The sequence below is a fragment of the Salvelinus alpinus genome, chromosome 11, assembly GCF_045679555.1.
Source record: "Salvelinus alpinus chromosome 11, SLU_Salpinus.1, whole genome shotgun sequence".
NCBI lineage: Eukaryota > Metazoa > Chordata > Actinopteri > Salmoniformes > Salmonidae > Salvelinus > Salvelinus alpinus.
In genome coordinates, this window is record NC_092096.1 from 22191249 (window position 1) to 22203906 (window position 12658).

At 42.9% G+C, this 12658-nt stretch overlaps 1 protein-coding gene across 1 annotated transcript; it reads left to right on the plus strand.

Annotated features, from left to right (window-relative positions):
- Positions 1-1138: 1138 nt before the first annotated feature.
- LOC139533756 (protein RIC-3-like) lies at positions 1139-7912 on the plus strand. Its single transcript, XM_071332098.1, has 7 exons — positions 1139-1525; positions 1803-2035; positions 2285-2357; positions 3172-3262; positions 3801-3910; positions 5285-6717; positions 7133-7912. The coding sequence occupies exons 1-6, from the start codon at positions 1387-1389 to the stop codon at positions 5590-5592; spliced, it is 954 nt and encodes a 317-aa protein (XP_071188199.1). The 5' UTR covers positions 1139-1386; the 3' UTR covers positions 5593-6717; positions 7133-7912.
- Positions 7913-12658: the final 4746 nt, after the last annotated feature.

The following is a 12658-nucleotide window of genomic DNA, read 5'->3' on the forward strand; positions in this document are numbered from 1 at the left end:
AACCTGTACTCTCTCGTTGGTTGGCCATCGCTTCATACTCGTCGCCAAACCCACTGGCTACAGGTTATCTACAAGTCTCTGCTAGGTAAAGCCCCACCTTATCTCAGCTCACTGGTCACCATAGCAGCACCCATTCGTAGCACGCACTCCAGCAGGTATATCTCAACGGTCACCCCCAAAGCCAATTCCTCCTTTGGTCGCCTTTCCTTCCAGGTCTCTGCTGCCAATGACTGGAATGAACTGCAAAAATCACTGAAGCTGGAGATTCATATCTCCCTCACTAGCTTTAAGCACCAGCTGTCAGTGCAGCTCACAGATCACTGCAACTGTACATAGCCCATCTGTAAACAGCCCATCTATCTACCTCATCCCCATACTGTATTTATTTATCTTGCTCCTTTGCACCCCAGTATCTCTACTTGCACATTCATCTTCTGCACATCTACCATTCCAGTGTTTAATTGCTATATTGTAATTACTTCGCCACCATGGCCTATTTATTGCCTTAACTCCCTTATCTTACCTCATTTGCACTCACTGTATATAGACTTTTTGTTTTCTTTTTTTATTGACTGTATGTTCTGTTTATTCCATGTGTAACTCTGTGTTGTTGTATGTGTCGAATTGCTATGCTTTATCTTGGTCAGGTCGCAGTTGCAAATGAGAATTTGCTCTCAACTAGCCTACCTGGTTAAATAAAGGTGAAATAAAAAAAATAAGCGCGTGAATTGGACCATTTTCCTGTCCTGCGTTCAAAATGTAACAAGTACTTTTGGGTGTCAGGGAAAATGTATGAAAGTACATTTCTTTAGAAATTTAGTTAAGTAATAATATAAATAGTAAAGTATAGATACCCCCCCCCCCCACAAAACTACTTAAGTAATACTTAATACTTTAAATTATCTTGGCAAAGGAGAAACCCCTCCTCTGTTCACTAACAGGGATTTAAACAAATGTGTGCACAAAATTTGAGAAACTTTTTGTGCTTATGGAACATTTCAGGGATCTTTTAATTCAGCTCATGAAACATGGGACCGACACTTTACATGTTGCATATATATTTGTATCAGAATAGATAGGCCGTGACTGGCCTCACACTCCAGTACAATAGGTGGCGGTGTATACACCTAAAAGTTGGATGCGATCCGTCAACCAAATCCCGAAGAAGATGACGAAGAAGAAGAAGAAGAAGCAGCTGTTTATCTTCAGTCAGCACCGTTCGTATGTACCTCAATAGTCAGCACAGGATTTAAGTGGTTTTCAGCATGAAATGGCAATGAGTCAGTTTCCCTTCTGCGTAATAGCCTGGAAACGCTAAAGATTCGGTGTTGCACGTCTGGACCAAAGCCTCCGGTTGTTTTCGTCACTGTTCTGGTGCAGAAGGATATGGTTTTCTCATCGTCCCAGCAAGTGGTGGTCGCATTTACGGCGGTGTTGTTTGCATTTGTGGTGTTCCCTAGAATGTTCGGCGTAGGGTCCGGAGCGAAGGAAACTAGAGGTTTTGATGCACGCTACAACAGAAAAGGTAGCATGAATTTTAAAATAGTATTTGAATTGGCAATGTGACTGTACCGTCATATTGTGTAGGCCTATGCAATGTTTTGCTCCTGCCATGGTATATTTGTTTAGTAGCCTAACGTTTTACTATGTTCAACATTGTCAAACTTATTTAAAACAAGATATCTGTCTGTTTGCAAAAGTGTGCAACATCGTAGCCTCTTAAGCCTTTAGCAATAAGACAACTGTCATGAATAGGCCTGTTCATCACCATCGTCTTCAAATTGTCTCATGTTGTTTCTCAGCGGGTCCGGGACCAGGACCAGGTGCAGTGAGAGGGCAGCCGGTCAACAAGAACACGGCTGGCTCCATGAATAAAGCTCAGACCCTGGAGAACATGCAGCAGATGAAGGTGCTGATGGAGCAGGAGATGAAGGGTGACAAATACAAAACCAACAGCAACAAGGGCTATGTGTTCACGCTGATGCCGCTCTACGCCGTCGGAGTCGGCCTCTTTGCAGCGTACAAATTTCTGAAGGTATAGAATGGAGCAGGAATTCCACCATTGAAAAATGTTGTTGCGGTGATGATTGTGATGGGGTTGCTGGGGGATATCTAAACATGCATGCGTGCACAGCCTACACATACACACACACACACACACACACACACACAGACAGACGGACACACGTGATTGTATGAACTATGGTAATACTGGCAGTCTGAGCCTGAGTGGACTAAACACACATACGGCTCAGACTGTTGATATCTCCCTTCTATCTCTAAGATCAAGTCTGCAGATGACTCTCAAGCCCAAAAGAACAAGGATGCCAAAGGTCCCAAGAAGTCGGAGGAGACAGGTGTGTTCTGTGTCCATGTGGTGTGCCACAACGGTCTGTTTGCATACCTTTGTTTATCTTACCCATCATGCAGATGCTTTTTTTTTTACATGGTTTTACATGGTGGTGGCTTTGTCTCTTTCTATAGAGAATCAGCTGTTTGTTTTACATGGTGGTGGCTTTGTCTCTTTCTATAGAGAATCAGCTGTTTGTTTTACATGGTGGTGTCTCTTTCCATAGAGAATCAGCTGTTTGTTTTACATGGTGGTGGCTTTGTCTCTTTCGATAGAGAATCAGCTGTTTGTTTTACATGTTGGTGGCTTTGTCTCTTTCCATAGAGAATCAGCTGTTTGTTTTACATGGTAGCTTTGTCTCTTTCCATAGAGAATCAGCTGTTTGTTTTACACGGTAGCTTTGTCTCTTTCCATAGAGAATCAGCTGTTTGTTTTACATGGTGTCTCTTTCCATAGAGAATCAGCTGTTTGTTTTACATGGTGGTGGTGTCTCTTTCCATAGAGAATCAGCTGTTTGTTTTACATGGTAGCTTTGTCTCTTTCCATAGAGAATCAGCTGTTTGTTTTACATGGTGGTGTCTCTTTCTATAGAGAATCAGCTGTTTGTTTTACATGGTGGTGGCTTTGTCTCTTTCCATAGAGAATCAGCTGTTTGTTTTACATGGTAGCTTTGTCTCTTTCCATAGAGAATCAGCTGTTTGTTTTACATGGTAGCTTTGTCTCTTTCCATAGAGAATCAGCTGTTTGTTTTACATGGTAGCTTTGTCTCTTTCCATAGAGAATCAGCTGTTTGTTTTACATGGTGGTGTCTCTTTCCATAGAGAATCAGCTTACAGAGCTGGAGCAGCGGCTAGCGCAAACAGAGAAGATGCTCAACTCCATTCTCACCCAACTGGACCCATTGACAAGTTGGTAAGTAAGCCAACTGACCCATAAACCACGGAGCTCCGGTTTGTCGTCTTTTTCTGTGTAAATATTGCTCTGTAAATAATACCCCATGTAATTAAATACATGTCTGTCGTGATTAAGACCAGTTTATCCTGACCAGGTAGTTACAGCAGTTATTAGGGGACGTTGCATGGTCTTGATAAACTGTTGACACTTTTGACCCTGCTGAATCTAAGAGCGTTTATGGAAATGGGACTCTGGGTGGGGTGTGTTGACCAGGCACCAAATGGGAGATAGTGTTTTACCGACGCACATTTCTGTATCAATTGGGTGTTGGGTGAAGTGGCCCCTAGGGCCTAGACCTTGAGTTTTGACTCTCGGTTTCGCATTTCCCAAGACTAATGGTTAGGATTGGGGAAGCTGATCCTAGATCTGTACCTAGAGAAACTTCACCCCGGAGCTATGACCTGAACCTACGAAGGGCAACCGGTCAGGGACTGCGTGTCTCAGAGTTCTGTCCTCAGTGACCCTGCTCTCTCCTGGCCATTTCACTCCTCTCCAGTGTCAAGTCTGTGGCCCAGGAACAGAAGAACGAGATCATGTCCCAGCTCCAGTCCATCCGCCACCTGATGAAGAAGAGAGGCATGGACTGTCCACCCCTTAACATTGAAGGTATGTGGCCCCACCTCCTGCTGGGACATGTTCATTAGGCACCAAATGGAAGAATACAGACAAATAGGGACTACTTTGGGTTTCAGTTATCAAAGGTGCATACGCACACAAAAAAGACTAAACCTTACGTTCTGCAAGTTTTCCCGCTATGGTTGGTATTTATCATATTTGAACTTGATACGCTATGGTTGGTATTTATCATATTTGAACTTGACAGGAAAGTGTGCGTATCTTCACACACATCTCAGAATCTGCCTACTCACAACTTCTTGTGGTTGAAGAATTGTATCGCAAGCAAATATTGTTATTTTGTGGAAGCTGCGTTGCTTGGTGACACCGGAATTACTGTAATTACTAACAATGCTGATAAACACAAAGCGTAAATGATAAAACAGATTTTCCGTTGGTAAGGAGATCGCTGGGCTTGTATATTTATTATGCAAATCAATCATATCGCAGGACATTGTCCTTTTCTGACATGAATGGTTTATTCCTGCTACTATATGACAAATAATTACCATTCAATAGTTCAAGCTACCTGACAGGAAATAGACCGGCAGCCTAGGCTATTTCAAGTATTTAACAGTAGGCTATGGGGTAGAGTATTACCGTGCAGGAGTGTGACCTCATAACATATTTAATTTCAGAGTCTATACCAAGGCAGGAGATAGAAACACAATCTATTGATGAACAAAATATTGAGCAACAGTTGGTCTTTTGTTTTGAAGCGGTGTGGGCTGTAGCACTTAGTTTAACATTTCTCAAATAGACCGTCAATCTTGCGGAATTTGCAGCCAGAGTTTGGGTCTCGCATGTTTAGTTTGAAAAAGTCACTGTAAAAAGATTCAAACATTCTGCCAACACCCACAATTTGTTGGGTACGCAGATTTTAGGATCTCCACGTGCCCAGAATTTAGTTTGAAATTCAGCACAATTGATAAATGAGGCCCCTGGATAAAAATAAACTATTTTGTTTTCCGTTGCAACAAAAAAATACACTTTTAAAATGTTTTCTGTTGTGTTCCCTATTTTATATTACTTTGGTTTTCTTGGTATGGTATCCAAAATGGGCCAGGTTGGAGCACCTCTCTCCTGAATGGTTTGGCATTCAACTCCAAAAAGTAACTTTCTGACAATTTTTATTTAATTTTTTTACTGTGAACAAACATGTATGGAAAGTTTTTTTGGGGGGGGGCAAAATTAAATTAACTTTATTTGTCTTGGGGGAAAGGAGTTGGGCAGCAAGAGTCACACACCCCATCATACATGATCCACATGAGTAGTATTGACATCATGACTCAAACACACCCATCCTGAAATGGGGTGTCTATTTGCGGCGCACGGTCGCAACTTTTGCCCTTTTCCGTCTTTCAGAGCCGCAGTGCGAGAGGAACCTGGATGACCTCATCGAGTCTCTGGCAGCCCACGGCGACACCTCGCCAGAGGTGGTCGCTCCTGCGGAGGACGATCAAAGTGGTGTCGTGAAAGAGGAGGAGCCAGTCCACCTCCAGCAGCACCGCCCTGAATCCAAGGATGAGTACTCAGCAACCGGCGCTGAGGAGGAGGACATGCCTTCCTTGGATGATTCTTGTGAGACCGACATTGAGGACATGGGCCCAGCCCAGAGCATTCCAGAAGAAAGGCCTTCAACTGGGCTCAGACGACGCAACAGGCTGGAATGAACAGAAAAAAGGGCTTGTTTTAAACTGTACATGAATAAAGCCATACATGTATTTTCTCATTCTTCATGGCACTACTGCAGTCTGTTCAATAATGCTCTTGCTTTTGGCTCGCAGTTGAATAAGAAAGGGCAGCTATCAATGTGAAAGGATTTTGTCCAAGGTTGTGTGTGATGAAGGTGATTTTTCTGTGCCATCCCTTAAAGCATAGCAGACCCCTGGCTAGGCCTATGTGTAGGGTTAGTGCTTACTCCTGACAAATAAAATCCCCAGAAGCATAACTCCATATAACCTTTGACTTAGGTCTGGAGGTTTTCCTTGTCACCTGAGTTTTCCATCCTTGAAACAAACATTAGTTAGTATGTAAGGCACCTGTAAATGTGTTTTCGTCACGTGACTGCTGCTTGGAAACCCTGTACATCTCATTATATGCTGCCATCTTTTAGAAAGGGTCTTTACGGCCCTAAATATCAAGACTCCAAAGTGTGTGTTATGCAATCCTGCAACTGACATCCGTATGTCATAGAATAGTCAAAATAATAAAAAATGTCAAACATAGTTAACTATAAATAGCTACATTTAGGTTTTTTCTACTACGTACTCGAGTCTACAAGATACAAGTGCAACCTTGTGACGTTTGGCTTGTGGTATGATTTGCCTGTTTTCAGACATCTTATGCATGCGGTTTTCTCTGAAACTGATCTTGAATGTCCTGGTGAATACAACTGCATGAGTTATCTTACTGGAGGGAGATGCAGGACAATCATGAATGTATTGATGACGTAGTCTAAATCAGGGCTCTCCAACCCTGTTCCTGGAGAGCTACTGTCCAGTGGGTTTCTCCAACCCTGTTCCTGAAGAGCTACTGTCCAGTGGGTTTCTCTCCAACCCTTTTCTTGGAGAGCTACTGTCCAGTGGGTTTCTCTCCAACCCTGTTCCTGAACAGCTACTGTCCAGTGGGTTTCTCTCCAACCCTGTTCCTGAAGAGCTACTGTCCAGTGGGTTTCTCTCCAACCCTTTTCCTGGAGAGCTACTGTCCAGTGGGTTTCTCTCCAACCCTGTTCCTGAAGAGCTACTGTCCAGTGGGTTTCTCTCCAGCCCTGTTCCTGGAGAGCTACTGTCCAGTGGGTTTCTCTCCAACCCTGTTCCTGGAGAGCTACTGTCCAGTGGGTTTCTCTCCAACCCTGTTCCTGGAAGCTACTCTCCAGTGGGTTTCTCTCCAACCCTGTTCCTGGAGAGCAACTGTCCAGTGGGTTTCTCTCCAACCCTGTTCCTGGAGAGCTACTGTCCAGTGGGTCTCTCCAACCCTGTTCCTGAAGAGCTACTGTCCAGTGGGTTTCTCTCCAACCCTGTTCCTGGAGAGCTACTGTCCAGTGGGTTTCTCTCCAACCCTGTTCCTGGAGAGCTACTGTCCAGTGGGTTTCTCTCCAACCCTGTTCCTGGAGAGCAACTGTCCAGTGGGTTTCTCTCCAACCCTGTTCCTGGAGAGCTACTGTCCAGTGGGTCTCTCCAACCCTGTTCCTGGAGAGCTACTGTCCAGTAGGTTTCTCTCCAACCCTAATCTAGCACACGTGATCCTAATAATTAGCTGGTTGATAAGGGGAATCCAGTTAGTTATAACGGGTTTGTGTGAACCTACCGGAGGCTAGCTCTTCAGGAGTAGAGTTGGAGAGCCCTGGTCTGAATTAATTTGCTTTCTGTTTGGGCCTTTGTCTGGTTTTGTAGTTGAGATTAAGCACTATATGTGTATTTAGCCAACACAACCATGCATTTTTCTCTTATTTTATATTTGTTTCCTTTTTAGTATTTTATGTGAACTATCGTTGACTGTAGTTAACACAGAAGTTAGCCTCTGGTTAGCACCAACCCAGTGAAACTACAGGATAGAACAGAAATCAAATAATCTCATTGGTTTCGCCTTAAATTGCACCCTACCTATTCCCTATATAGTAGGCCTCTGGTCAAAAGTAGTGCACTATGTAGGGAATATGGTGACATGATCTGTGTAGTAATACTGTACCAGCAATCAAATAATCACGTTGTCTGTGTAGAAATGCTGTACCACAAGACTTTTCAAAACACTGACAAATATCTTGTCTTGTGATAACTATAGCTTTGGAGCAAATATTTAGCGAACACACAATTCATATATCTGGAGACTATAGAAACACTGCCATGTTTGTCTCCTGTTTGAGAGGCCATTTGTCTGCTAACTCTATTTATTTTGTATAGCTGTGCTCTTGGGTATGCATAACTGAGGAACGTTGAAAGATGGGAGAAAATGTTCCACTCCTTACTAGAAAATAAAGGTGCTATGTGGCAACCCTTTTTTGTGAATATTTACTCCATTTCATGAATCTGTTTGATGGATTGATTTGATTTGCAGTATCATTCATACCTCAGGCTGGCTCGTGGTTGAATGAGCTAAGCACAATAGAGCTTTAAGTCAAAAACCAACCCACAGCAGGCAGTGGATATCTACTGCTATAATTACACTGAGAGAAGAGCAGTCGGACTGCTCTGTGTGTAATGGTCCTCTGTATACAGAAGATGGCGGTAGAGGAACACAATACTTCAACGCAATTCCCCAGCAGAATCTTTGTCAGACGCTCAATACTTCTAGACCTGCTTGTATCTGAGCAAAATCAAAATGTCAGTTCAAATGTAAAACATGTAAACTATTGCCTCTCTACATTGAGAGAGATCACACATTGTCTGATCGTTGCCTTATAACTGTATATGCCTCTAACCAGACACTGTTATCCAAAGCAACTTACACTGTGTATGTGATTCCCTGCAGGAATTGAACACACAACCTAATCCTGGATGTTGCTGCTTCATGCTCCAACGGAGCTGTATAGCAGTCAGAACCGCATTGCCTTGACTGAATGTCAAACACTTCAAAAATAATTGACCAGATGTTTTAGCAAGAGGGAAGACATTTTTTAAGAAACATTAAAATCCCTAAATAATATCCTGAAGCTATATGAGCTAGACATGTACTGTATACTTGTAGCTTAATTGTGAAGGTTCACAGTAATTCACCACAAATTAATATGCCTCTTTTAATTAGCAGAACGCACCTCAGTTTCCATCTAATCAGGTCAAAATTCACCCCAGAGATTCAACCGACTTTCACTGCAATACCCGAGCTTGTCAATTAGTTAAATAAACTGAAATTACCCTCAGTGGCAGCAAAGGGAGTCCTTTCACATGTAACCAGTGCTGTGACACCAGGGTCATGTTCATCAGGCACCAAATGTTTTGAGTTACATGCCGTATTGAACCCTGTGGTTCTGCTTGTTGTGGTCCTCTTTTCCACACCCACTAAACCCTGTTAAGGAAACTACAGGTTAATAGCGCAACTGACGTCATTTGAAATTTAGAGTTCAAATCACTTTCCAAACTTGAATAATGCATATGAATATGCTGTTTAGCCGAAGGCTGTGTTTACACATCCACCCTAAGAACCCAAAACGGATTTTCATCCTATATCTGGTCTTTTTTTCCGAAAGTCCACACTCAGATTTACATGTGACACATATCAGATTTGCGTATTCACACTGATGTAGGCTCTGAACCAGCACACAGATGCTGGTGCTATAAATCAGAAGTCAAAAGATCAGATTCCATGTGTTGTTTTGTTGTTGCTGTTTACACATTAGGGAGAAGTTCAAATAGGTATCAGATATGCAGAAGATATGAATTGGGCTGCCTGTGTAAACTAAGATAGGCTATGTCACCAAACGGAAGCAAACTATACCAAAACCCTTACTAATTTGGGTTGTGTCCAGAAGTTTATTGTGATGGTTCACTCAAACTGTCTTAGTATTTGTTTAATAGCCCACTGTTAATACGATCCCAAACAGTTTTGCATGTCAGTAGTCAAGTTTTCAAGATGGAGCACTTTCAGCCTGACGTTCAGTGGTCCTGTGCGTACACAACCTTTAATCGTTATTCCTTTGTCTGCCAATTTACACTAAACCTGTAGTATAGGACCACTTAGACTGAGTAAAGTCCTGAATGTTTCTCAAAGGGCTGGTTTCCCAGACACAGATGAAGCCTAGTCCTGGACTAACCAATTTTTATGGAGATTCTCAATTGAGCATGTTTTTTAGTCCAGGACAAGGCTTCATCTGTATCCTGTAAACCAGCACATGGTGTTTGCTGAAGCTCTGTGTGGTCTAAAGACACCCATTGTCTGCCAGGGTATTGTCTGCCAGGGTATTGTCTTGGACTAGTTTGCAATGTAGTCTTTCCTTGATTCTTTGTGTCCTCTCTCCACCTTCATCGTGGAGGACAAACAGAATTGTAGATGCTTGTTCATTGGACATCTTAAATGTCAGCAAGCTAGTCTACTGGGGGAGAGAGAGAGAGCAGGGAGAGCTCATGATCTGGGATAAAATTAGGATAGGCCGAACAGGACGGCACAAAAAGTTCATGCTGAAATGACGGCAAGGAGGTTGTGTGTTTGTGTGTGTGTTCAGGAACACTGCATCTCTGTTATGCAGGTGAATGAGGACCCAAAAGCGACTTAATAGAAACAGAGTCTTTATTCCAGTCTTAAACAAAAACGATACTCCTGGATATTATCTTAGGTAAATCCAAAACAGGAAAACTGAAATCCTCTCGTCAGTAGAGAGGAACGACTGGAGACGCGACCACAGACTGCAGGTCGCTTCGGGAAGGCACCGGCCGTAGCTGACATAGACACCTGCTCACACGCAGCATCTGAAGAAGGCAAAAACACGACAGGGCGGAACAAGGACACAGAACAGCAAACATCAAACAAGGATCCGACAAGGACAGAAGCGGAAAACAGAGGGAGAAATAGGGACTCTAATCAGAGGGCAAAATAGGGGACAGGTGTGAAAGATTAAATGAGGTAGTTAGGAGAATGAGGAACAGCTGGGAGCAGGAACGGAACGATAGAGAGAGAGAGCGAAAGAGGGAGAGAGGGAGGGGGAGAGAGGGATAGAAAGAGGGAAAGAACCTAATAAGACCAGCAGAGGGAAACGAATAGAAGGGAAGCACAGGGACAAGACATGATAATCAATGACAAAACATGACAATCTCAGCCTTCACAAGGTCACTTTCTCATAGTTCTGTGAAAGAGTTAGCTGATGTTTGAAAAGGCTTCCTATTGGCAAGGCTTTGCCAATTCAGTAAGCTCTCAGGACTTTGTATAGAATGAATCGCTTCTTAACAGCCTTCTCTATCACAATTGTAACCAATTATCTTTCATTTACATCCTCAGAGGCAAACTTGTCAAACCCTTTTGAACAAAATGCATTTTTTTGATTAGGCTAATATCCATGAAAACCTTTTAGTTTCCTGACTATAATAATGTCTTTGGTCAAATGGGAGTAGCTTACAGTGAACAAAACATACTAGTGGTCCTTATGCTGGACGTGAGCCATGTTACAATTCCCATCAAGTGGGTTAACCCTGTCGGCGCGATGTGTATGGTGTTTGCCTTTCAAGCCAGCGACCTTTCAAGCCAGCTTCCCTACCCTGCAGTTTGCTATGCTGGTGTCAGAAGTGAGATGGCGGCTTTGAAGCCATCGGAGAGCACAGCCCGGATGTGTGAGGAGGCTGAGCAGTTGAAGCACGGGGAGGTGCCTTCCCGTTCGGAGGGGGCAGTGTAGCGATCCTCGCTATATATGAGCCATGTCACAATTCCCACCAAGTGGCTTAACCCTTTTGGCGCAATGAGTGATTGCTTTTCATACCAGCGACCCGGGTTCACTTCCCTGCCCCGCCATTCGCTACAATACTATGGCTCCTTGCTCTTGAAGAAAGTATCTTGTTGCCATAGCACCTTGCCAAATGTTAAATGTTAGCTAAGTGCTGCTATCTGTTCTGTTTTTGTATCAGGCCTGATTTGACACATTCAGACTAGTGCCATTTGAATTTGTCTTAGTTGATTTGCTCTGAAAAGATTAATTTGTCTGAACTGTGTAAAATAAGCTGTGAGTACCACACAATGGAAGGTCAAACATTAGCCATTAAGCTAAGCTAGTTGAAGGGTATTTTTTAGGAAATGTCTCTACTCATATGAACCCCCTCCTAGTTTTATGAAAATGTAATCTTTCTGAAAGATGTACATTATATTGTTTATATTAGCTGCTTAAGTTATAGTTGATTCAGATGAAATATATCCATGATATAGATATTAGGCCTACTAGACAGAGAGGGTGGGTAGACCAGAGACATATATTTAAAGAGTTTGGGCATTGTCCTTTCTGCATCTAAATGTGTCTCTGGGGTAGACTATGGCTTAAAATATGAAAAATTGAACTTGCACTTGAACCCAAATGCATTCAAACCCAGGCTGCAAGACCCCTCCCTGGAGAAATGGCCACGCAGATCTACATGGCTGATATGGGCAGCCTAGGAACCACCTTGGCTCTCTGAAACGTATTTTTTACCCTTCACTTCCTGATAAAGATCAGCTCTCTGGCAGTCTGGCTGTTCTATTTTTAGCAAAGCGCTGTGGTCGAGGGGGGAAATAGATAGGTGCTGCTGGTTGTTTGGTTCTTGTATTGGTCATGTGGAAGTAGACCTCCCACTGGGCACACACTGGTTGAATCAACGTTGTTTCCATGCCATTTCAATTGAATTACATTGAACCAACATATGGATTAGACATTGAATTGGCATCTGTGCCCAGTGAGCTGTTTATTAGGAAAGACCCTTTCAGTCCACATGTGCTGAAGGCCATAATGATGAATGGCTCCCAATAGTATTAAACAAAACGTCAATGAAACAGACGGTTAAACTGCTCTGATCAGAACCATCTCACAGATTGAGGCTCCATTTTGAGAAAAAGCCTAGTTATTCTCTTCTCCTTTTCTATTTACAGCCCAATAGTATATGCAGGCTATAGCCTACTCTTCTCATTGGCTACGGTTTGTAAATTGTAATTTAAATTTTTTAAAACAAATCAACTTTGAATGGGAGTGGAGTTTTCCCCCTTTGTAGATGAGAAATTAGTTTTCATTACTGTTCAGTCGAGCGTGGCACGTTTTTACGGCATGTACATCGGGGAATATGATGCGCGTAATTA

Bases quoted from the DNA above. Each gene is read 5' to 3' on its own strand.
- LOC139533756 (XM_071332098.1), top strand. From the start codon at position 1,387: ATGGTTTTCTCATCGTCCCAGCAAGTGGTGGTCGCATTTACGGCGGTG. The intron at 3,263-3,800 runs GTAAGTAAGCCA...ACTCCTCTCCAG, and splicing joins CTGGACCCATTGACAAGTTG to TGTCAAGTCTGTGGCCCAGG. The intron at 3,911-5,284 runs GTATGTGGCCCC...TCCGTCTTTCAG, and splicing joins TCCACCCCTTAACATTGAAG to AGCCGCAGTGCGAGAGGAAC.